The 25116-nt window shown below is 41.7% G+C and overlaps 1 protein-coding gene across 12 annotated transcripts in view; it reads left to right on the top strand.

Moving 5' to 3' along the window:
- The window catches only part of nav1a (neuron navigator 1a), a 100794-nt gene that overhangs the window by 70305 nt on the left and 5373 nt on the right, over positions 1-25116 (top strand). For 8 of the 12 annotated variants that reach the window (XM_071476303.1, XM_071476307.1, XM_071476314.1 and 5 more), the window contains 17 exons: positions 6432-6570; positions 9651-9954; positions 13940-14768; positions 14913-15434; positions 16252-16293; positions 17405-17553; positions 17668-17847; positions 17959-18038; positions 18518-18595; positions 20455-20538; positions 21621-21938; positions 23352-23536; positions 23636-23798; positions 23889-24087; positions 24177-24265; positions 24372-24470; positions 24602-24773. In XM_071476303.1, the coding sequence (XP_071332404.1) occupies positions 6432-6570; positions 9651-9954; positions 13940-14768; positions 14913-15434; positions 16252-16293; positions 17405-17553; positions 17668-17847; positions 17959-18038; positions 18518-18595; positions 20455-20538; positions 21621-21938; positions 23352-23536; positions 23636-23798; positions 23889-24087; positions 24177-24265; positions 24372-24470; positions 24602-24773 (3632 nt within the window). Of the gene's footprint in view, positions 1-6431; positions 6571-9650; positions 9955-13939; positions 14769-14912; positions 15435-16251; positions 16294-17404; positions 17554-17667; positions 17848-17958; positions 18039-18281; positions 18306-18517; positions 18596-20454; positions 20539-21620; positions 21939-23351; positions 23537-23635; positions 23799-23888; positions 24088-24176; positions 24266-24371; positions 24471-24601; positions 24774-25116 lie in introns of all 12 variants that reach the window. The other 4 variants (XM_071476312.1, XM_071476313.1, XM_071476310.1 and 1 more) reach the window with 4 other exon arrangements.

Genomic DNA, 25116 nt, shown 5'->3' with positions numbered 1-25116 from the left:
AGAAACACTTTCCATGAATTTACACATATGAGAGAGACGGTGTCCAAATATCACCCTGGATAGGGCCATGAGGTAACAAAAGTTAAGCTTGAATTTGTATTATATAATTCACATAACTGAGAAACTTTCTATCCTGCTCCTGCATCAATTTTTCCATCCACCTGTTTTTATGCACATTTCCACCTGAGTGAAACTGAGTGAAAAAGCTAGAAATTTGAAAAAAAGTTGAACTATAGCGAAATAGTTTTCATACTTTTCAAAGGTGGACAAGTTTCCGTTGATAAAAGCAATATGGAAAAAAGTGTAATGAAAACAGGGTTGACAAATTAATCATGACACACATGAAGCACGTGACTTAAACATCCACTAAAGGTTCTCCTCCTTTCTTTTACTTATTTTTATTAAGTTCAGATGAAACATGGCTAAAGTTTGCTTTTTAAAAAGACTTTTTGTCTCCTCTCTTCCATTAGTCAGCAGGTTTAATACTAATTTCCAGTCATCTGCTGATTGGCCAGATAGTTCACTTCACATTCATAATCATTTCAAAGTGGCACATGATTACAACAAGATTGATAATGAGATTGTGCTCCTCCTTGCTATTGATCTTTTTTTTCACAGAAGGTTTTGCATAAGTGCTCTAACATTCTCTATAATGTGCATTGAATAATGATGAGGTAATTACTTTTATCAATCCTCTGAGTGCATGACAGTAACCACCATCACTGCTGTCTTCTGACATTGCAGCAAAGTCAAAAATCATGGGGTTAGAATTCAGCATAGGAGAGCTTCTGCGTCACATTCCTCTAAATGGCCTTCATGCAGTTTTAACAAATGTTTGTTTAGATGGAACAGCTTATCGACCAATACTGTTAAGTCTGCTCCCTTGGGCTGGCAGGACTCCAACTCCCAGCAAGCACTGCTCTAGAAAACCACAGGCAAAGCTGCTTTGTCTCTATAGTGGCTTTTTCCTCCTTCTGGATCAGCTGTATTTCTCTCAATGTCTTCCTCCCATCCCTCGAGAGGAGAAGAGAGGAGAGGAGAGGAGAGTACAGAGTGCAGAGCTCTCATAATGAGCAGCAAAAAAAGACCATTCACGTTGAGATCAAAACAATTGGCTCTATAGTCTGAAGAGCGGAGGAACGTAGAAGCTTGTTAATAAAAGCCGACTATTTAGTTCAGCAGCAGATATTCAACAATTCGCTTGATAGCTTGTGAGGCGCAGTGTTTGTGTGGGTGTGCCCGTCCACTCAGCAGGCTACGAGGAACAAAGAAATCATGTCTCAGTAAAAGGAGGATGTGGTGTATATTGTCCACCATGACCTTTAATTATCTAGTAAATGAAAGAGAAACATTTAAACCATTTAAAATATTCTTCAGCTTGCAGCCGGAGAGATGATGAAATCTCACTTTACTCTGGACTGACCACTGAATGCCTCACTGTGGCTTTTCTTTTCGAGGTGCAGTTATAATGTCATGGCTGAGGATAGAGTAGGAAACCACTTGTGTGCAGCTGGCTCGCGGTGACAGGATACACAGTGTGTCCATGTGGCATACTCTCTGCTCTGCTGGATGCTGCGTTTTGCACATGGTGCACTGAAAAAAAAAATCATCGGTCAGGAGGAGGTGAAAAATGAGTTTAATCAAGTGCATTTCAGCTTAATTGACATTTATTGCGGCCTAAATCGAATCACCATTGATATTCATTTTGCTCATAAAATTACCGTGATAGGATACCATTTTTCAGTGTCTTGATCCTTTCCCTCCAGCTGTGTTCTTGAACTTGAGCTCAGGTGTAAAATCACAAAGGGACAATGAAACTTAACATCCCTTACGAGGCCATGCAGACCTAGTTCATGACCATGGTTTACACCCTATATTTTCATGACATCATACATTCATGTAATTTTTATAAAACCATAGTTTCATCCATTACATTTTGAATGTTGTTGGTGAGAGATTCATCTTTTTCCGGATGTGTTACAGTGCTGTGGCAGACTGGCTGTATCTTGCTTTTTAGAAGAAGCTGTACTGTAGGTCAGGCTAATTAAAATGAATATAAATGTGACAGGGATGTGGGTTGACTAAAATGGTGCTTGCCGTGAGACACTAGCTAATCTGCGAAAGGGGTGATGTAGATGAATTAGGTGCTAATATTATCCCTCAGTCTCTGCAGCTGCTGTCGAAGAATGAAAAAGGATGAGGCGGAGCGGGGAGAGATTATAGCAGGAGAGTTCAGCAGCTGCTCTTAAAGGAAGGAAGGATGGAGCGGATTGAGGGAGAGGAGGCAAGTTGGTGGAAGTAAAGAAGAAGAGATGAGAGACAATCCTCTTCAGAGAGTGCATTGTGTCGTGAGAAGTTGAGGAGTGTCCATGTGTCATCAGCAGCACTTCTCTTTCCACTACAGCTCTCTCTTTTCCATGCTTGTCAATTCAGTACTTTCTTTTCTCCCCACATACCACTTCACCCTCTTCTCTTGAGTATCATCATGTTTCATCGCCCTCATTTAAAGCTCAGTCTTCCTTTTATCTCACCCAGTAGGGTTGATGGAGGACTGTAGAAGAGTTGGATGACAGTGGATCTGGTGCAGCCGGATTTTGGTCGGCGCCGATTGAGGGTGTCAGGTTTTGGCAGGGAATTGAGAAAATTCTTTTCAGCCAGAAACCTTTGGACTGACTTGGACAGACGGGGTTTCAAGACCTTCAACTGATATCTTTTAAAGTCTTTTGGGATTTCCTGCTCACAGAACTGAGAAGTGTAGGTCACTGAAGCCAACTGAACATAATTTTGGCCGATCAAAGCTGAAGGCTTTCTAACTTACTGCCAAGACAGTTGTACTGAAATTCACACACATACACACAGATAAATTGTAACACTAACTTATGACGCCTTATGTTCTTCTTGGCGCCCACTTTGTCTCAACTCTCATTTACTTTTTGAGTCTCTGAGGCACCTTTTGGGATCATTGAAGCAGCTTTTAATGGAACATCTCTTTTTGTCCTGATGGATGTAACATTTTTATTAAAAGAAACTCATTTCATTTTTCATAAGAGTCTGAAAACACAATACAGAATTTCTTCTTACTGATTCATATACTTGATTTTTCTTTTTTCATATCTACTCTGAGATTATTTTACTGATAAAGTCCTCTGTTTTAAATTTTACTCATCTATTTGGCTGGTGATGTCTGGTGATCCCTGAACTCGTCTCTTTTCTTATGGGTTATTGTTTTCACATCTCTTGCTGAGTGACAACCGAGCCCTGCAGAGACTGTCTTTGTACTGTTTCTTAACACGTCTGAATTATTCATCAGAGAGGGCATTATCATTCACAAAAGCTCTGGTGGACACGCAGATAGCTCTGAATAACAGCATACAAAGAGACAGGTATTGCTCCAGAGCGGTAAACCACAGCTGTGTCCCCCCAGAGGAGGTTTATCTCCCAGCGATGGGTTTGTTCAATGGAAAATAAATGACATATGCAGACAAATTTGGTACAAATAAATCACCTTTCTGTGAGTCCAAAGTTTACTGGCATTCTTGTTCTGGTCTGATATAAAACAGGAATCCAAGATCAGCTTTTTATGGAAAAAACTACATCCTTCTTGGAAAGTTGTTAAATCTCTAATTGAGTCTTCAAACTGCAGATTTTGTTTTAAAACAAGTCGTGAAATCATCTGCCAGTTGATAAGATGATTCAACACATTTTCAGTGCAAAGACTAAGTTTGTCCAATGAGTTTTTAAAAATTTCATAAACCTGGGATGTCAGATGTATTTTTTATGTAATAAAAATCTTAAACATACATTTGATATAAAAACACCAACCTAATCATCAAAGGAATTGTAGAATAGAATTGTTTTTTATAGCAACCTTTGATATTCTGCCATGTCTCAAGAATAAAAAACATTACTATTGAAAGTGAAAAAGCACAAGTATACCATCCCACTTTTTTGTACTTGTTTGAAGAAGTTCAAATATCTTAGTGTTTCACATACAGACAGAAAGTGTATCTTGGCTCTCTTGGTTGGGCCTGACCCAATCTTAAATTTGCCCTTAATCTTAGTCTGGCATATAGACAAGGGAGCAGGACAGCCTCTTCAAACATAACATCACGTCTACTCTTTTTTGTGTCTAAGATATCCGCAGACTAGACAGGGAGGGCTTTCCCTTTCGCCCCTCTCCCCCGGATCCCCGCCGTTAAGTCCCTCAGGGTACAGTGTGACCCATAGAGGCACCCAACCGGAAGGCCCTCTCCTCTCCATCCTCAGCTGTGCCACAGTATAGATGACCTCATTAGGCAAACCCCACCCTCTTAAATTGCTTGACAGTATAGTATGATATCAGTCTAACCTATTGACCCTAATGACTGAAAAACCCAACCCCCTAACTTCCTAAACATGACCTATTTATTGTGTACAAGCCCATGTGCAACAACATACCCAAGTACCTCACACATGTGCCCCACTTCTCCCCCACTTTATCATCCCTGTAAGTCGTTGTGTTGAGCTGGATGGCAGATTTGTTCCAATTATTTCTTGAGGCTTATATGACTTGATCTTTCACATTAATGTAGATATAGTGTTTGATTCTGGTGAACTTCTGAAGGAAACCAATTTCTGTTTTCACTTGAAATCATACAGGCCAAAGAGAAATGTATCAATAAAGAAGCAAAATAATGCAATGGACACATAAGGCCATTATGTTTTATTGTTATAAAATAAAAGGCACACCTCACCTTTTCTCAGCTAAAAGAACTGATCCACAGATGAATGCTACAAATTTAGCCGCATTCTCCGAGGTTTGCTGAAAGGTGTCCTCCAAAAATAACAATAATAACTTAATTTGTTGCAGTTTTCAAAAAATGAAATAAAGTACAATTAAATTGGCGAAGGGTAGGACATGGAGGATTTAAAAATGATAAAATACATGAAAACAAATGTAATTAAAAGCCAGATTAAACAACTGTGTTTCAAGATTCTTATTAAAAGCAATGAGTGTATCAATAATCTTGAGACTGAGGTGACTTTGGGGGCTTAAGTGTGATCCTCAAATTTTGGACCAAAATGTTGGGGTGGTTAGTGAATTATCAGGCAAAGATTTACAGTTAGTGATTTGACTGGAACACATCTTGTGGCCACATTGCCACGGTGAACAGGGGTGTGGCCACTGAGACTTTTAAGGAATGAATCATTCAAAAGTAGAGAAGATTGCTTGAGGGAAAAAGTGGTATAAAAAGTCAAGTACAACACTGTTTCATAACATGTTTCCAGGAGAGCACTAAACATCATAGATCACTACACAACATCAATGGTGTAATTTTGATTTAAGTAGGGCATCTATTGATGTTTATGTTTTAGATATGCAAAGGTAACTACTGCAGAAGCTTCCCAACCCGTTTAAGTCAGGATTTTCAGAACAAATACTCTTGGGGAAAAGACAAACAAAGCAGGTGTGTGTTAAGCAGACGTACTTCATAGACTTGGCACAGACTCCCCTCCTGCATGAACTCGTGGGCGCATGCATCGATGTATATGTTCTTTAGAGCTATTTTTGTGTGTGTGTGTGGGTTGAGATGATGTTGAGAGGGCTCCGAATTTCACTTTGCCAACTTCTAGCAGTGTGAAAGTTTGGTATATAGAGCAGACAGCTTTCTAAATGAGGTCTATGTATGAATATTTAATCAAAATACATGGATCCAAGTAAGCCAGTCGCTGATGTAACTGAACTGGTGGAGCTTGGTGTACTGAACAAACTTGAACAGATATCTGAGACAGATTGCATTGTTTTCCAAGATATTCTTGGGTATGTGAGTAGAGATTAGCAATTATTAACTTCTGTATGCTCTTGGAGTTGGTAGGTCTTGATCTTGATCATGGACTCTTAAATAAAGATGGATGCTTAAGGGCATTGAGACTCAGGTTGACCAATTGAAGGAGACTTTCAACCACTGACCACATTTGTGCACCAAAAACAGGGCTGTCAAAATTATACTTCTGATCATTAATGGTAGTGTATTTGTTTGGTAGGGCATTGCATCAGTCGGGATACTTCAATAATGTTTTAACTGAATGATTAACACTATATAGTAAAATGGGTATTGCTACGATGTATTTTCATACATGAACTGCCAGTTGGTTGGGCATATGCAGAAGCGAACTATTTCAACCATTTATTCATTACTTTGAGATTACAATTTTAACTGTTTATCCATTACTTTTAGCTAACTTTTAAAACTATTTATCCATTACTTTAAGCTAACTACTTTAAGTGCTCCTCCATTAGCTAAATATTTGAACTGCATATTCAGCAGTATGTAGAAGTGCACCCTGAGGTGAGGAATTAAGATAGCCTTTATGAGTCCCACAGTGGGGAAATTTGCAAGGTAACGTGAATATTATGTCTGACATATCTTCTTTGTCATTGTTTCTTTTAGTTGGGATGAAAGCAGTTCTATCAGCAGTGGTCTAAGTGATGGCTCAGACAACCTGAGCTCTGAAGAGTTCAACACGAGTCCTACTCTCAACTCCCTTCCCACCACTCCAATTGGCTCCCGCAGAAACTCAGCCATAGTGGTAAGTAAGGCACAAGTAGGCATAAACACAACATACACACACACAGCCATCTCTGCAGATGGATCATCGGTGTGTGTGTTGGATACAGTAGTATTAATTAAGCTTTCAATCCAGTGAAGTATTGATTAGGTTCTGAATGACGTGTCGTACACTCTGGCAGTGCACTAAGGACACACACACACATGCAAAAACACACAGCAGGCAGCAGGACACTGGCATCAGAGACAATGCCTGATTAAGTATTCTATGCACACCTATAATATTTATCACATCTGCAGGGATCAGCATTTGCCGCAACAGACACACTGCATGGCGGACAGCTGCATTATTCCACAAAGCTCTGCTGAGGGGTGTTTTTAATTTTTAATTCTTATCAGGCTAATTTTGGAGGTTTTGTAGAAAAACAGTCTGAAATGATCAGCTAGTGTAACCATAGACCTAAAGTTGCAAATCAATAATCTATTCTGATCCATTAAAAAAACAGGAAAAAAAACATTAAATATCCCTAAAATCTTATACGTATGCCATCTGATTGAGCTAATTCAGAGAATGTAGTTTTGGTATATTTAAGTAGTATTATTAGCCTGACTGACTGGATTTAGAAACAAGTGTCCTGAGTGATTATGTTTGTTCTCACAATAGACTGAAGTGCACTTTGTGGTCTTAAAAAATCTGCTGTGGGAATGGGAGGATTTAGGACTCATGACCTCAGTGCATCTAAAATCCTGTCTGCAGCTTTGCTTGAGTGTCTTAAAAGATCCATCTGTAGCTGTAGTTGGTTCCATACTGTGTGTGTGTGTGTGTGTGTGTGTGTGTGTGTGTGTGTGTGTGTGTGTGTGTGTGTGTGTGTGTGTGTTTTTCCCAGAGTGTCTGATTTAGGTCACACCTCCACAATGTGCTTTATGTGACTGATGTAGTGGGATTTTAGAGGGAGAGAGACAGTGAGAGGCGGAGGGAGTTATAGAGAGAGAGAGAGGGGAAATCAGAGTAACCATAGCAACCAAAGTGCAGGGATGCTGAGAGTCTTTGTCTTCTCCCATATATACTAAAGGACAGGTCTCAAATGTGGCCATCTGCACACACACACACACACACACACACACACACACACACACACACACAGAGCCATCTGCAGTCCCACATCCAGGCCAGCGAGCTGGAAGAACCGGGGCACCTCCCTCCACGCCTAGTTGCAGGAGTCATAGCAACCATTACCCCCCTATGGCATCATTACCATGGCAACCAACCATCACATCATCATGCACCCGATATCGTGTAATACACATGGCTCCCCATTCTCTCACCATTCTCAGCTGATTTTTTTTTTTTATCGGTTTCTCTTTGTCTTTGTGTCCTGAAGCCATTTCTTTGTCTCTGTGTTCTCCCCTGTATTACTCACTTCCTTTTTTGCTTCTGTTGGTTTTAATTTCCTCAAAAGGCAACTCTGACATAACATCCACTCCTCTCCCACATACTGTATGATATTCTCAACAGGGATATGAGTTTAAATGAGAGAAGGGTAATGAGCAAAGGGGGCACAAAGAAGACAATGTGTAAGAGAGGGAAAGAGAGAATAGAAGCCAGAAAGTGGTGTATGTAGGTGGTACAAAAACCTGGATTTTCTCATTTCAATATGGAGGTGGATCAACTACTCAAATTAATACACCTTGTTTTCCCAGTAGCTTTGTGTGTATGCGTGTGTCTGCCTATCTGTCCCACTGTCTGTCTGTTTGTGTTGTTATCCATGTTTTGTCATGGCTATTTGGCCAGATGTGTATCTCATCCCCAACTCTGTTTCAATAATCAGGGAATGTGTGTGAGGAAATGGCAATGTTTTATCAACAAGGTCTGGTCAGACAGGACACACACACACATACACACTCACACATACCTCCTCCTCATGTGATGTGAACCTGCCCATGGGGTCTATTGGTTTTAATAAAAAAGGAATTCAGCATATGAGTCTTCATGAGAACCGCTGGGTGAAATGTCCTGAACTGGCACACACACACACACACACACACACACACACACACACACACACATGTCCAGCTTCACATTCACACACCTCCTGATGCATTGTGTAACTGTCTGTCCTCTACAGGGGGGAGTATAATCTGCCTCTGTGAAGACTAGTGATATCCGTCCTTGTGTAGTCTTCCATTAACACTCACACACACTTACACAGGTATTGTTTATTACGTGTATTCACCACATACACACACAGAGGACCTTGACTCAGTAATGGCCTCATTTTCACATTTCCTTTAGTTTAACATTTGGTCTTCCTTATTGGATTATTTTTAGGCTGTGTTGTCTGTTTTCTCTGTGTGTGAATCTTTGTGTCTGATATAATTTTTGTGTGATAGTGTGGTGTTTGTGTGTGCATTACATATGTGTGTATTTGTTGGGTAGTTTCTTCCCCTGCTGTCTCTGTCCACTTCTCTTTTGAAGTGTTCAAACAGAGCATACAATAGGATTTAGACTGGGAGGAAGCGGCATCAGTGACTGAGTTTTTAGGTTGACTGGGTCAAACATGTTTTTCTTCTCAGACAGCATCAAGACGAGTTCACTCACCTCATCAAATTTTCAAACTGTGACCCATGATGAACACTTGAGCACAGACTTTAAGGGATACACAGTGTTTTTGCATAAACACGTGCACAAAAACCTCAGCTGAACAGGTGCTGAACACAAAGGTCCATGTAAAAGGTCCCCTTCAGTTTCAAACAGTATGTCTAACAATATGTCTGACTAATAAAGCCAGTCACCAGTCTTATGAGAACACTCTGATTCCACAGTGTGGAAGAGTGATCCCATTTTACTAACGTCACTATAAAAGCCATATGAGCCTATTTTCTCTCTCGCTGTCTCATTCTTAATGAGCCATGGTCCCATGGTGCTTATGCTCAGTTTTGTTCTAGTCTACTTTTAAAGCTGTCAGGATATACTACACAGAACCTACCAGAGAAAAAAAAAATATTGTCTCCATCTTCTTTAAGTCAAATCTGACACACTCACTTCCTAAACATTTGCTCTACACAGTGTCTCTAAGCATATGTCTGTCATTCTCTCTCTAGATGCGCACAGATGCAGAGAAGAGATCTCTGGTGGAGAGCGGTCTATCCTGGGACTCTGATGATACCAAACCCAGCCGCAAGAGCCAGGGCAGCAGCATTTACGATACAGGAAGTCTCAAGTCTGAATCAGCCAATAAATGGAAAAGGACAAGGCCGCAAGGGGAGGGGCTGGAAGGGGGGAAGGGCGAACTAAAGAAACCTCAAACCTTGGGTCAAGGAAATGCATTGAAGAAAGGAAGAAACCCACCTGTGGGAGTCACATCCCCGATCACCCACACCTCTCAGAGTGGGCTGAAAGTAGCAGGTAAGTGGAGAAACACACACACACACAGTGTGGTGTAATATATATAGCTACAGTTGAAATTGTTTCATAACCTGAGCAGACTGACACATTTCTCTGGCTGTCCTTTAATATTCCCGTCTTTCTAGCAGTCCCACACCCACACACAGTCACAGACACACACACTGTCTTTGTCCCACACATTCATCCACAGCTGCAGCCCACCCTCTGGGCCTTTAGAAAGTGGTGCCATGTATCAAACGCCCATCACTACCCACTCCCTTCCTGCCAGCCAACCACACACACACACACACACACACACACACACACACACACACACACACACACACACACACACACACACACACTGACCAACAGTATTTTTTTTCTTCCTATTGGGCCAGCCTTTCCTATCCAAGCTTTATTTTTGTGTCGGACAGAGAGAATTTATAGTACTAAGATAAAGGCCTTGTACCCAAAACAACTGGACCAGAGACAGTGTGTATGTTTGTAATAGTGTGTGTGTGTGTGTAGACAGGTCTGAGATTGTGCCAGCCTTAAAGAGTGTCACCCTTCACACACTCTCACACACATAGAGCACAATAGTGACGATTGTGCAGCTGCCTTTTAAGCTAACCATCTGTGTGTTGTTTACGTAAGCACACACACACACATATAGACAACCAGAACAACAGGATATTAGTTGTTCTGTTGTGTGCCAGTCTAGATAGGCGGTGTCTGTGTAAATAGTTCTCTTTCTGTGGGACTGTCCTGTGTTTGCATTGCCAGCTGTTGAAATGACAGATATGCCAAACAAGTGTGTTGAACCAGCCTGTGATCTATGAGCTAGGCTGTTATTGTTACTGATATCAACAGTATGAATCTGCTATGAAGGCTACTCAGTCCACCACCAAGTTTCAGACTCTAATTAATCAGAAGATGAGGTCAAGTGAAAACAGACTGGAAATGGTTCTTGTGAATGTGGAGGAACTCATGAATTTAACCAAAGAGGGGTAGACATCCTTCGATAGTTAGAGAGTCTTTATTGCTCATGCTTCAGTTCAGTTCATTACTGAGGTTTGGCAGGGTGGTGTGTAGCATTTCCAAGAACAGACAAGCACTGTGTCACATTTCCATATTATGTGGAATTAAGTGTTCAGACGCCTTCAATTTTTTTCACATTTTGTTATGCTAAAATCACAAAAAAAAAAAAAATCCCTCAATCTGCTCCATAATGATAAAGCAATGATATTGCAATTTTTGCTATTTAAAAAAAAATGTATAAATCTCATTGCCATAAGTCTTCACACCCTTTGCCATGACACTTGAAATTTAGCTCAAGTGCCTCCCATTTCTCTTGATCATTTTTGAGATGTTTCAACACCTTGATTGGAGTCCACCTGTGGTAAATACACCTGACTGGATTTGGCAAGACACACAACTGTCTATAAAAGGTCTCACAGCTGACAAAAAGAAAAAACCAAGCCACAGCAAGAGGTCGAGGGAAGTGCATATAGAGCTCAGAAATAGGATTGTGTCAAGGCACGGATCAGGGGAAGGATACAAAAAAAAAATCCTGCTGAATTGAAGGTTCCCAAAAGCCCAGTGGCCTCCATAATTCTTAAATGGAAGAAGTGTTGAACCGGGACCCAGAGCTGCTCGCCCATCCAAACTGAGATATCATGGGAGAAGGGCCTTGGAAAGAGAGGTGACCAAGCACCTGTGTGGAGATGGGAGAAACTTCCAGAGCGACAACCAATTCTAAGGGTCATGTCTGGAGGAAACTAGACATGAGTCTTGTTTCCCACAGTCTGAGAGTCCTTTAGGACAGTAATGATGATTTGTTTCAGCTCAAGTTTTATTTTGTACGAACAGAAAATGATTCAATAGGCCTTTACAGGAATAGGTACATTGTCTTCATTCAAACATTTTAACACTTTGCCTCAAACTCTTTAACTTATTAAATGTAAAATTAACTTAATTTTATATGTTATGTATTTTATTTACTTAATATCTTAAATTTACCACTGCTACCTCTCTTTAGCCCATACATATACATGTCTGTCCTGTAAGAGCAAACTCTCTTGCTCCTCAATCATCAACGGAGGGTGTTGTGTGTTGGTCAGATTGTAAAGCTCTCTGAGACAAGTATAAAATTGAAATTGGCCGGTCTTGACTACTGCCAGTTAAACTTAACAAGGAGAAATTAAAATGTTTTTCCAAAGAATTAATAATTTATTTGTTATTTTGGTGGGGCCCTTAAACCACCGTCCACTATTTGTGTGTTAATTTTTTCCAGCTGTGCGCATCGCCTCTATTTCCCCCGTGCATTGCATGGGACAATAGTGTCCATTAACAGTAAAGTCAGACATTCAAATGCTTTAGTATAATGCATAATGATTTAGTTTACAGATTTTTGTCACTTTAGCATGAACGCACTGCATACCTGCTAGAATTAGCATACAAACAACAAATGTTTACAACCCTCCCATGTACATACAAATCAACACTGATACTGTTTCTCAACAACCACACATGTTGAGGGTATGATGGTTGATGTGAGACGATGTCAGCAGAATCGTGATGTCTAGAAATGAGACGGCTTTTGTTTCTACAGTATATCTGTGTGTACAGTATTAATCGTCATTCCATATTTTTCTCTTTCCACTGCTCTCATCTCTCCCACAGTCCCCTTAAATAGAAGACAACTTAGGGGAGGAGAATTGAAGTGAGCAATTTTCCTTTAACAGATAGCAGTGATAGACATTTTATGCAAAGGATTTGTCTATCTGCCACTATGTCTAAATTTCATCGGCGTGTTCAGATCTCCACCTCCTCAGACATGCAGGCCTCTTGCGTCGAGACATGTGGTGATTCACAGTCTCTTCTACACACGCCACTGTGTCAAACTGTGAGCTCCACTGTCTCCACAGCCGGTTACAGTAAATCATGCTTCATATATGTCAAAGTTATAACAAACCTGGGTTCTGTCAGTGTGTGTCACTGCCAACAGTGTGCGTTTCTGCAGCCTAATGTTGTTGGAATGGGCAACATTGCGGTTATACGATGGATTGAGTTTATGACTTGACATGTAAACCCAATTTTCACATTTACAAAAGAACTCCAAGCGTAATGCGTTGTCAGTGTCACATTCCTATATGATCTGATCACTGAGAACTGTGAGTGTGTGTGGTATATATGTCTGCTCCTTTGTGTGTGTGTGTGTGTGTTTTTTTTGCGGGTTTATAAATACCCTTAAGTGACTCCAGATGTCCCCAGGCAGCACGCCGGTGGGTCTCATTCAACAGCAGTTCTTTGACTCAGTTAATGCCTTATATATAAACCTCCCTTAACAACTCCCATTAGATACAAATTAAGAGCGTGGGTAGTGTGGACTTGTACTTGTGTGGGTGGTACATACAGTGCACATGTGTCTAATAGACTGTTTTTTCTCATAATAACTTCCAAACAAGTCCAATTAATTTGCCAACAGGGAAATGTACGTAAGTGTACAAAATCACCCCTGTTCCACCAAGTTATCTTTCACTCCACCCTCTTTCCCCAAAGAGTCTTCAAGAGATGGAGAAACTCAGCTACACTGGGTGTTTCTGCAGTTTCGTGCCCACAGACACGCTTCATGAACGTGAACACCAGTTTTCCACAGCCATGTTGCACATGTTAATCTCAGCACTCCACAGCTGTGACACACAGACGTGCTCTTACTGGAAAGCCAGAGAAAACTATTTTTGTTCATTGGGATGGAAAAGAGGAGTAACTGCATGATAACAGTGTGTGTGAGGGTGAAGCTGGCTGTGAGTCTGGTCCACACACTGTCTGTCTGCTCAGAGAGGGATATACTCTTATCAGCTGACAGTCAGACACTGTAGGTGTTCAGATAAGATATCATATCCTAATATGGCTTGGTTAGTCTCTCTCACCACAAGAGGCTGTTCAGGCATTAGTCAGTTCATGCTACTCTAGTGATTTTTTTCCTCCTCTACTCCTCTAGGTACAGTAAAGTCAGATGGGAAGCCCATGGATAAGTCCCGGTTAGCAGTGAAGACTTCAGGTCTTCAGCGCTCCTCATCTGATGCTGGTAAAGACCACCGGAATGGCACTAGTGGTGGTGAACAACGTAAACCTCCATCCGGCCTGGTCAGGCCTTCAACAGGTGGAAGCTTTGGCTTCAAGAAACCCACCACAGCTACCACTAATGGGACAAACAATGCCAGTACGTCCACTGTGATGAGTACAGGTGGCAGTGCCATACCCAGCGGCTCTGCAACTGTGGGAAAGATTCCCAAAACATCGGGTATTCCTGTCAAACCAGGGGCTGGTGGTGGTGGAGGACGTAAGACAAGTCTAGATGTTTCAAGCAGCGACCAGAGTGGTTTTCTGTCCCCAAATGCCAGGACGTCTCTCCAGTACCGCTCTCTGCCTCGTCCTGCCAAGACAAGCACCCTGACTCTAACCCGGCCAAGCTCAGCTCGCCCCGTAAGCACCACCATGGACACAGGCTCTGGACTGATCAAACCCTCCACTACAGCGCCCCAGGGCTCGAGGCTTAAAGAACCCGCCTCAGGGCTCAATTCTGGAACAGGGCTGAGTAAGGCAGGGGGTCGGGGGATCCCTGGTCCCAGTCCTGTCAATCAAACAGACAGAGAGAAAGAGAAAGAGCGAGCCAAAGCCAAAGCTGTAGTATCTGACTCTGACTGCGGCAGTGGGTCTCTGAAGGGCAGTCCTGCTCAGACACCCTCAGAGAACGGAGGGAAGCTACAGGGGCTGAGACCTCCCAGCAGTGGCAAAGGCATAGATCTGCCCTCACCCAACACACACAGGTACCAAAGTTCATATACTATTATACTACTATTATACATTATAAAATATACATGCAGTAATTTATCAACCGATGCAAACACTTGAACATACAAAACGATTTATGAATATGCATTTGCTTCAACATTGTCTTGTATTATCTTTAGATTATCTGGGGTGCGCAGCCTAGCAAAGCCTCCATCAATGGCCCAGCTTGACAAGCTGAACTCCAACAGCCTGGAGGTGGGGGTACAGGACTCCCTACCTCCAAAGATTCCTCCCTACTCTAAGCTCCAGGACCTGGCTAGCTCAGCAGGCAGCTCCACTAGCTCCTGCCTGACCCCCAGCCCTGCCCCATTACTCAATGTGAACTCTTCAGCCTGCTTCTCAAGCTCTGGGATAGGGTTGGGGCCCAGGCAGGTCTCTTCACTCGGGGTCGAAGGTAATGGAGGGAGCACCTCTCCCCTGCTCTACCCTCGTCTGTCTGGGCTGCATCGGAGCATGGAGTCTTTGCCGCTCCAGATGAGTCTGGCTCCAGAGCCCCAGGACAGAGAAAAGGATAGGGAGAGGGAGAGTTTGGTGAGAGGATACACGACCCTAGAGTCCAGAGACAAAGAGAGACAGGAAGGCAGAGGCCCTCCTGTCAGCTGGAGCTCCGGAAGTAAAGTCTCGCTGACTCTCACAGACAGGTGAGTTCAATTCTGCTGAAATGTTATCTTTAACCATGCACATATTTAAAACACTATCAGAAAGCTGATGTTCTTTTTTTTTCATCTGTATTTCATTACTACTGCCATGTAGCTCCATCTACTGGCTAGCTGAGTAACTACACCAGCATCATTCATTGCTCAGTGGTGGTATCAGTGGTCAGGGAGAGGTTTTGATATCTTATACACTTTTTTCTTTGCTACAATCACACATTCTCCTCATATTATTGAGTGGGCCTGTGAAAAGGTGATTTATTTGGCATTTAATGACAAAATAATACTGAAAAAGGTATGGAGTTTTTTGACAGCAGTGGTATTTATGAAGAGGAAGAAATAACACTCGACTACACCTACAAAACGGAGATAAATTGGTAGAGATGGTCTTATATCACAACATATATTTAAGAATATTATTTTCAAGGTGCGTGGATGTGTGTGTGATTTAATCTGAAAACCAGACAAACTGTGCAATATGAGATGTTAATTATTTCCCAAATTCTACAGACATAACTACTTTATGATACAAATCATAAAATGGAAAAAATCATAATAACATTATGAACTCAAACAACAAGTAAAGGCAACCACTTGGATGCATATACTGAGGGTTCGCCAGGCTGTTATTACTACAGGCCTATTATCAGTGTTGTACCAGGCCCACTGACTGAAGTCGTAATTACTGGCTGACACCAGCTGTCTGCCAGTCTTACTGTGCCTCTTTGTGCCTGCTGCCTGTTCTTGAGAGTTTAATAACTCCCTGCACCAGTGGTTAAATAATGACATTGTTTAATCTCCACAGTTCTCAGAGAGACAGAAACACTCTGCCAAAGAAAGGTTTAAGGTAAGTTGACAGACACACACAAACACACACACACACACACACTCGCATGCACGTACAGCTACACGCTTCATACACCAGATTGTCAGGCAGTGATTGTTTGACGCCATTTGGGCACAGTCTTCTAATTATACACATACTGAGATCCCATTGATAAGATCTGTTCTGAATGACAGACTGTCTTAATCCTGCCTGCAGGGCTATTAGACATCATTCCTTTCACTTGTATTCCAAAACCCTGCCTTAATCCCCTCAAAATTGTATCTCATTTGTGTCATACTGGCAGTGTTTTGTGAGTCTTTCCACTCTGATTTTGGTGCTGTATATGTAATGCAGAATTTCACTGGACATCTATGCAGAGTAATGCAGAGTTTATGCAGTGTAGAGCCATGCAAAGGTCTTAGGTGGGAATGAACGTTAAATTACTATTATTTTTGTATCTTTATACTGTATAATAATATTAACCTCATATTGAGATATCATTGTTCACATTAGGGCTGCAGCTAATGATTATTTTCATTATTAGTCACACTACAAATTATTTCCTCGTTTAATCATTTGAAATAAGTACCAGAGAAGAGTGAAAAATGGCCATTATAAGTTCCCAGAGTCCAAGGTGACATCTTCGGAGTTCATGCTTTGTCTGACCAACCGTTCAAAACCCAAAGGTATTCAGTTTACTATCATATAAAAATGATGAAAGCAGTAAAGAGTCACATGCTGGAACAAGCAAATGTTTGGTATTTTTGCTTGAAAAAGGGCTAAAACTGATTAGATTGATTATCAAAATAGTTAAAGATTAAATATCTGCCGATTGTAATCGATAATCAACTAATTGCTGCGGATGTAGTTCACAGTAATAGTTCTAAACATATAAATAGTTAGTTTTTACATATTTAAACTTTTTTCCAGATTTTTTTATGTTAAGGCTTTGGTGCATATGACTTTTCTGTGTTCTCTCTCCAATAGCCTTAAACATGTTGTTGCCAAATGTACATTGTACATGAATTTTAATGTATAACAACAAGTGCATAATGTGTGACAGTTTCTTTATTTGCCATCGGTACACAAACTCTTACCACAACATAACTTACTTTGTCCCCTGTCTGCGTAGTTTCAGCGGTGCTTCCCAGGTTGAGGAGGAAGGGAAGGAGAAAGGAGAGAGGAGACACTCCCATACTATTCTCAGTATGACCGATTCGCTTACTCTCCCACTGCTGTCCTCACCCACCTCCCTGCCCCGCACCTCTAAGACCAGCATTGGTGTGTATATAATCTTATATAAGCATAGACGCACTCTAATATATACTGACTAGAACAGTGCTACACTAATTATGCATAGGTCTAATTTCATGTATAACATTGGTTTCTTACTAGTACCCAGCCCTGTCGGTGGACCTCCAAGAATGACTCGATCCAACAGCATCCCGACACATGATGCCTCTATGGAGCTATATGGAGCATCTCCGCTGGGCAGCACATTGTCACTTGCTGAGCGTCCCCGAAGCATGGGAATGGTTCGCTCTGGATCCTTCAGGGACAAGGAACCTGATGAAGGTGAGTCGACTTATTTTGACATCTGTTATATAATGTGCTGTTAGGTGTTGTTGTGTTTCTAAGGCAGCTTCTTATTGGTTTATTTTGTTGCTCTTAACTTTCCATTTTCAGTTCACGGGTCTGTACTCTCTCTGGCATCCAACGCCTCATCAAGCTACTCCTCGGTGAGTGTGGGCGGCATTCAGACTCAGGTAGATACAGTTCAGTATGTGGTGTTGTGTGTATTTATGTATGACTGCGTATAGATGTTTGTGCATACAGTGATGGGTTGTTCTCGTCTCACACTTTGAACAGTACATACTAAAAACCAGAGTTTCTCCCTTGGAAACCTCTCCTCTCCTCTCCTCTCCTCTCCTCTCCTCTCCCCTCCTTTCCTCTCATCTCCCTCTATGCCTTATCTAACATCTTGACTTTTATTCCCCCTGCTTCCAAAGGCTGAGGAAAGGATTCAGGGAGAGGTAAGTTTTCTTTCCTGTGCTTTCTTCTTCTCTGTCTCATCAATTTCTTTCCTTTCATCCATCACTCTCATCCCTGTTGTCTGCAGGAGAACAAGTCTGTCATTCATTTCATGAACACCATCCCCTGTAGTCACTCATGTAATGCCAGCCATTGTCAGCTTTAATACCCTTGGTTATTTTATAATACAACATTCTCTTGTTCTTCCTCACAGCAAATCCGCAAGCTGAGGAGAGAGCTGGAGTCATCCCAGGAGAAGGTGTCTAACCTGACTACACAGCTGACAGCAAACGTATGTACTGTTTGTCTGCTAACCTCATTAACATGACACCGCCCACTTGAACAAAGTGCCGGAATGACATATTTTGACGACATAGTTTTCTTGTAATGTGTGCAGGGAGTATTCTTAAATAAATAAATACATTTTATTCCCAAGTGCATTTCAACTCTTAAATACAATTTTCCATTGTGTGCACATGTCTATGACAATGAAAATACAGGAAAATACCAAACTTACCACCACTGGCAACTCATTTCAGCTTTGCTTTTTTTTTTTTATTAAAAAACTGAACAAAACAAAAGACAGCCTGGGACTGTCAACCGCATGAGAAAAGCAAGAATGTCTGAAAACAGCAAATTCAACTAGTGCTTAGATAAGAAAAAAATGATCTGATAAGAAAGAGGAAAAACATGGCTCCATCCAACCAGACACTAATCTGTTTAAGTGACATTTTCATGTCATCATTTAAGCTACAAAATGCAGCCTTTTACCTCGAGGCAACTGAAGAATTAGTACTAGCCCCTCCCTCTGATTTTACACCCCAGTACTTGTCACTCATCTTGATGAACTGTCCACCTCGATCACATGGGCCCTGAGGCTGAGGTAACTGATACTCATACAGACACCATCAGCGTTGAACAAGGGATAGCAGGCAAACAAGGATCAATGTCAGGGTGGCTTCAGCTTTGTTTTTTTTTACCACTGCCTTCATTCACTTTTTTCCACAATTAGAAGAATTTTAGCTGATCATTTTTTGTATCTGTCACTCTGTCACAGGGTCACAGAGTGATAGTTTATTTTAATGTAAAACGAAACATGAATTACATAGTACATTAAACCTCTTTCAGATTAGGTTAGTGTACCATTATTGCACCTGTGGTTATGCTCATATTTCTTTTTTGCTTTTTTTGCCAGTCAATGGGTTCAGACCTCAATCCTTTGCCTTTCATCCAAACCTCCTGTTGCCCTTCATCTCACACAAGTCAAGGAATTTACCCTTCATATAAAATAGCAAAGAGCCACACAGAGAGAGATTTCATATTCAAGCTGTGGTATGTCAGTCATAGATCATTTCTGTGCAGTCTCAGCACATTTCTTATCTGTGCGGGGCCTGAATAATGCTAACCTCCTCCTGAACCTCTCCCCAAGCCACTTAGCTTAGCCACACACAGATACACACACAGGTGCCTCGCCCTTTCTCTCCACTCTAAAAGGTTGTTTCTGAATGACCACCCTGTCAGCATTTTCATTAGTCCAACTGCATGAATACAGCACAGGCATTATGCTGTACAAGTCAATCAAGTGTGTGTGTGTGTGTGTGTGTGTGTGTGTGTGTGTGTGTGTGTGTGTGTGTGTGTGTGTGCGTGCGTGCGTGTGTGCGTGTGTGGGTGTGGGTGCGTGTGCGCATGTTTGACCATATTATGCAAGGGGAGTGAATAGGCAAAACATGTACGGATCACAATATAATGTGTATTGCTATGGTCTATAAAGGAGAATGGAAAGTCATTTTCTTTTCCTCCTCTGAGCTCAAGTGGATGTGTGTGTGAGAGAGATTAGGGAGGAGGAGAATTTTCCACAGGAGACATGCTTTTCAGCCTATGTGTCTTATTCAGCTTTTTAACAACTTGTATACAAGGAATAAAAGTCAACACAAATGTAAAATCTGTTCCGCAAAGGGTGTAAAGCTCTAGTTAGTCTCCCTGTGCTTTCTGTTGTTCTTTCAGAAATCAGTAATGATAAAAATTATTGGTAGATTTATATCCTGCTAGTTTCCAGTTATAGACAATATACATAGATATAGGTTTTTGGGGAAAATTTTAATGTCTGCTCATGTTTTTGCACTTAATTTATGTTTCTTCTTTTCCAAACAGGCAAATCTGGTGGCTGCCTTTGAGCAAAGCTTGGCACTGATGACAACTCGGCTTCAGAGTCTGTCAATAAGCCATGAGCAGAAGGTAACAAAACCCATCACACACACACACACTTACAAACCTGAATTCCAGCTGCATTCCACCATTGTGTCCGTCTTATGAGCTAAGAGGAGGCAGCGTTTGTGCAAACATGGAGAGAGGTGACTTTGATCACAGCCTGCAGTGAGGAGCTAAATGTAGGTGAGAGGCCGAGGCTGCAGTTACATAGGGAGGGTTCATGTGAGAAGAGGACAGCGGATCAATGGGGAAAAAAACCTTCACTTTAGGCTGAACAATAAGCTCAAAGTGCAAAACATTTGCACGTGCACTCACAGCAAACATCACATTCCTGCGTTCTTCTGCCTTTGTATCAGTTTCGGTGCGAATAAACTGATCACTGCCTGAGGCAGTGTTCAGTGTGTATTTGTGTGAGTGTGTGTGTAGAAGTGAGGAGTCTCTCTCCGTGCTTCATGCTTTGCTGCTCCCACTGAAAGCCCCGTCTAGACCGCTCCAGAAAGTCTTTGTTGTTCGTGCCAGCGCGCTGACCTGTGCAGCTCAGCCTGGAGCACAGGCTCTTTAACCTTGAGGAGATGGGCCCAGTGGCTCCATTTATAGTGGAGTGGGATCGACTTTAGCGCACAATAAGCGGCACAGAGAGGCTTTGCTGTTCTGGACCCTTTGTCCTTTTGAACTGTTAACATCATGAGGGAGCTCAAGCCCACCAGGTGTATGACCTCATACTGTGGGTTTGAGTTGCAGTGATTTACTAAAACATCAGGCAGTACTACTCCTCCCTAAAAAAAGTATTGTATATATCAGTATTTTTTTTTAATATTAACATTTAGAACTACCATTTACAGTGAAATGCTACATTATGCGATTATTTACAAAATGTAAATTTTTTTTATTTACAAAATGTAAATAATGTGCAAAAATATTAAGGATTTTGAATATATTTAAATGTGAAAAAGTTTGACCATGATTGAAAACGCAGATGATGAAACTTTTAAACTAGTTTGCTTCTCTAAAATCTAAATTCAGTTACACGGCTCTGAGTTTTGCAACAAATACAAACTGATCCATCCCAGCCCAGCTCTCTGACGTTTATTAATTTAATGTTTGTGCAGGACTCAGAGCTGGTGGAGCTGCGGGAGACCATCGAAGCTCTGAAGTCCAGGAATGAAGAGGCCCAGGCTGTCATACATGGAGCTTTAAACAATCCAGATAACATGAAAGGTTTGGACATTTACCAGCTGATGCTGTTTACTTCTGTCTCTCTGCACATCTACCAGTGTTTTGATGTTGATTTTTCTTGTTTCCCAGATATGCAAATTCGACGTCAGAACTCATGTGAGAGCATCTCAAGTCTTAACAGCCTGACCAGCATGTCGAGTGTCGGCAGCTTGAAAGACCAAGATGCCAAGAAGAAGAAGAAGAAGAGCTGGGTAAGAATGAATGCACTCTGCGCGAGATGCAGTGTTTACTCTCATGGCCTGGTGTTTGTCTGTGTTCAGTCTGTTCTCCTTCATGATAATGACAAAGCAGCATGGAATATAAAGTATGACCAGTCTTTCCCTCCTCTGTGTTGTGTTATTCTGCTGTTTTAGGTCTTTGAGGTGAGTGCAGTCATTGTGTCCCTATAAAGCCTCAATAAGTTTATGTCATGCAGCATGATGGGCCATCTAAAACTGCAACACAATATTCAAGTACCCTCCATCTCTGCTGATTCACTGCCTACGCTACTGATTGGCTGCCCGTTCTGTGAATATTTAATATGAATGAATGGCTGTAATTCAGTTAGAGTGGCAATCAGTAGACATGATGTTCCACTAAAAGTGGTTTTCAGTTCTCAGTTATGTTTTTCTACATTTACGCCATGCTTAATTGTGTATTGTATCCTTCTGTAAAAAATATGTGCAGGCAGTATTGTGACCAACATCCAGCTTTACCATGTAACCCTTTCTCACCCAGCAGCTGGGTTTTAATGACTGTATATAAAGATGGATGACACGTCTCCACTTCCTCCCGCTGTACTGAAATGAGGCCAAAATATCTCAGATACATGCACTGCCATCTTGCGTTGGTGACGTAGTCTTGGCTGGTGGGTCCACAGTATCATCCGACCCATTTGCAAGTCAATCACAGCTGTCAATCATGATGTTACACTCGTATTTTATAGCATCAAATAATAAAAATTAAAACCAAACATATCACTTGAACATATATCAGCGTGATTAGAACCATGACCCATTTACTTACATGGAGGGGGCCGGGTCTATGACCTTTACTGCATTCAGCCACTAGGGGGCAATCAAGACGTTTTGGCTTCACTATTGGGAACCTGTCATATCGCCCATCTTTATAAACAGTCGTTTTGGATACTAAATCTGCAAAAGCATATACTGACTGTAACTTTGGCCTGTTTGCAGGAAATATTGAAAGCTTAAAGGAATAGTTTGTCATTTTGGTAAATGTGATTATTCATTTTCTTGCTGAAAGTTGATATCACTCTGATGTTCGTCCATTAGATATTGAGTTACCACCAGGAGACAGTTAGCTTAGCTTAGCATAACCACTGGAAACAGGAAAAAGATGTCGTCGTTCTCGTCGAAGCAAACTAAATCTGCATCTCTGAAGCTCATTAATTAACATGTCTTTTTTGTTTAATTCACACAAAAATCTGATTGTGTTTGCAGTAAAAGACAAACTATTCCTGTATGTTTAGCATGTGTCAAATTAACAATTCTAACACATCCTTTTTTTATCCTCTTGGTAACAAATACAGTTAACCACTGAATATTAGTTCAATAGTCTTTCTGTCTCTCCCTCCTACTCCCTGCCCCTCTGTTTCCATGTAGCTGAGGAGCTCCTTCAACAAGGCATTTAGCATTAAGAAAGGCTCAAAAACCTACTCAGACATAGAGGAAATCGCCACCCCGGACTCGTCAGCTCCCAATTCCCCAAAGATGCCTCATGAGGGGGGAGAAGAAGGGGACAATCAGCCTTTATCCCTCAAAACCTCAGCTTCTGCCACCTCCTCTGTGTAAGTACCTAAACCCCTTACACCAGCTGTCAGCTCAGCAGTAAGAAAGCCAGTATAGTCTGCATGGGTGTCCTAATGTGTGCATCCTGTCCCCTCCAGGATCATGGAGACTACAGAAGAGGGGGACAATGAGGAAACAGCTGTATCAGATCTACGGTCAGAACTCTGGGAGAAAGAAAGGGCACTGACAGACATCCGACTGGAGGCCTTAAACTCCGCTCATCAGCTGGAGCAGCTCAGAGAAGCCATGAACAACATGCAGGTTTGCTTTGCCTTTATGTCAGTAAGCTATATATTCAAAGTGCATTTGTGTATTAATGTTACTAAAGTTTTCACTGGCCCATGTTCTCAGTCAACGGTGGAGAATTTGAAGGCGGAGAATGACCATTTGAAAACAGGAAGTCAGCTTCACCTCCCAGGCTCTGGTCCCACCTCCTCCACCTCCCAGCCTTCAGGCCTGGCCTCTCTCTTGGGGCCTTCGCTGAGGCAGCCGATGAGCATGTCCCTCACCAAGTCTTTCAGCCTCAGTCTGAATGACTGTAAAGATCCAGGTAAGAGATGAACAGAATCCTCTCCAATATAATGACATGTATGAAAAAAGTTAGTTTTCATTCGTCCCTTGTTTACCCCTCTCTTTCAGACGTGTCTCCAGTTGACATGCTGAGTGTATCTTCGCAGCGGGATGACATGTGTGCACAAGTACTGGTCCGCATTGGAGATCAAGCTGAGGTAAACACTGAACACCTTTAGCTACAATATTCAGTAAAGTCATTGGCTTTAAATTGAACTGCTTAGAAACTTTGCACTCTTTCTTTCCCCCACTGTATCTCTGTAGGACAGTAAACAGCAGCAGGAGTTTTACTTTGGCTCAGTGCTGGTCAATGCAAGGACTGACTGGGCCTGTCTCGACTCTCTTATAGCTAAGACCTTCGAAGTAAGTCAGTAATCATCCTCTTTCATTGTGTAGACATTCTTGGTTCTGACAACGAGTAGCTGTGATTTGATAGATCAAAAGTCACCCACTTTAACTTTGGTCATTTTATGTCTCCCTTTTCTTTTGTTCAGGACTACCTAACTCAAGTGGACCCGACAGCCAGCTTGGGTCTGTCCTGTGATTCACTGCATACATACCAGCTGACCCAGGGAGGCCTGAGAGTGATAGGAGGGGACAAACCTCAGGCATCACCTTATCGTTGTCTCAGCAGTGGTTCAGCTCGAATATTCGTCACCTTGAAAGGTTAGCAAGCGTCCTCACCTGATAATAGTAACTGCACTTGTAGTTTGGCTTAAAATTGTGTCTAATTGGCAAATATTGTCAAACACCTTGGTTTGGTTTATTTATGAGCTTCTTAAGCAGCCACTTGTTTCCGTTAATATCGCTATGCAATAAATATCAACTTTGAGATGTCATGTTACTGTTGAAATTTGGTTATCCTTTCCTGGTAATGCAGGTGCATGGAGGTGTGATTTAAGATGATCTGACATCCTGAAGAGTCAGCTGTTGAAACAGATTATATATGAACCACGTTATGAGAAAATCAAACACAGAAGATAAACAAGAAGAAAACACAGACATTGTG

Source organism: Trachinotus anak, unplaced genomic scaffold (assembly GCF_046630095.1).
Source record: "Trachinotus anak isolate AG129_WGS33_773 ecotype Australia unplaced genomic scaffold, CSIRO_AGI_Tana_v1 ptg000004l, whole genome shotgun sequence".
NCBI lineage: Eukaryota > Metazoa > Chordata > Actinopteri > Carangiformes > Carangidae > Trachinotus > Trachinotus anak.
The sequence above is the reverse complement of the archived record's forward strand: the minus strand, read 5'-3'. Positions and strand labels throughout refer to the sequence as shown.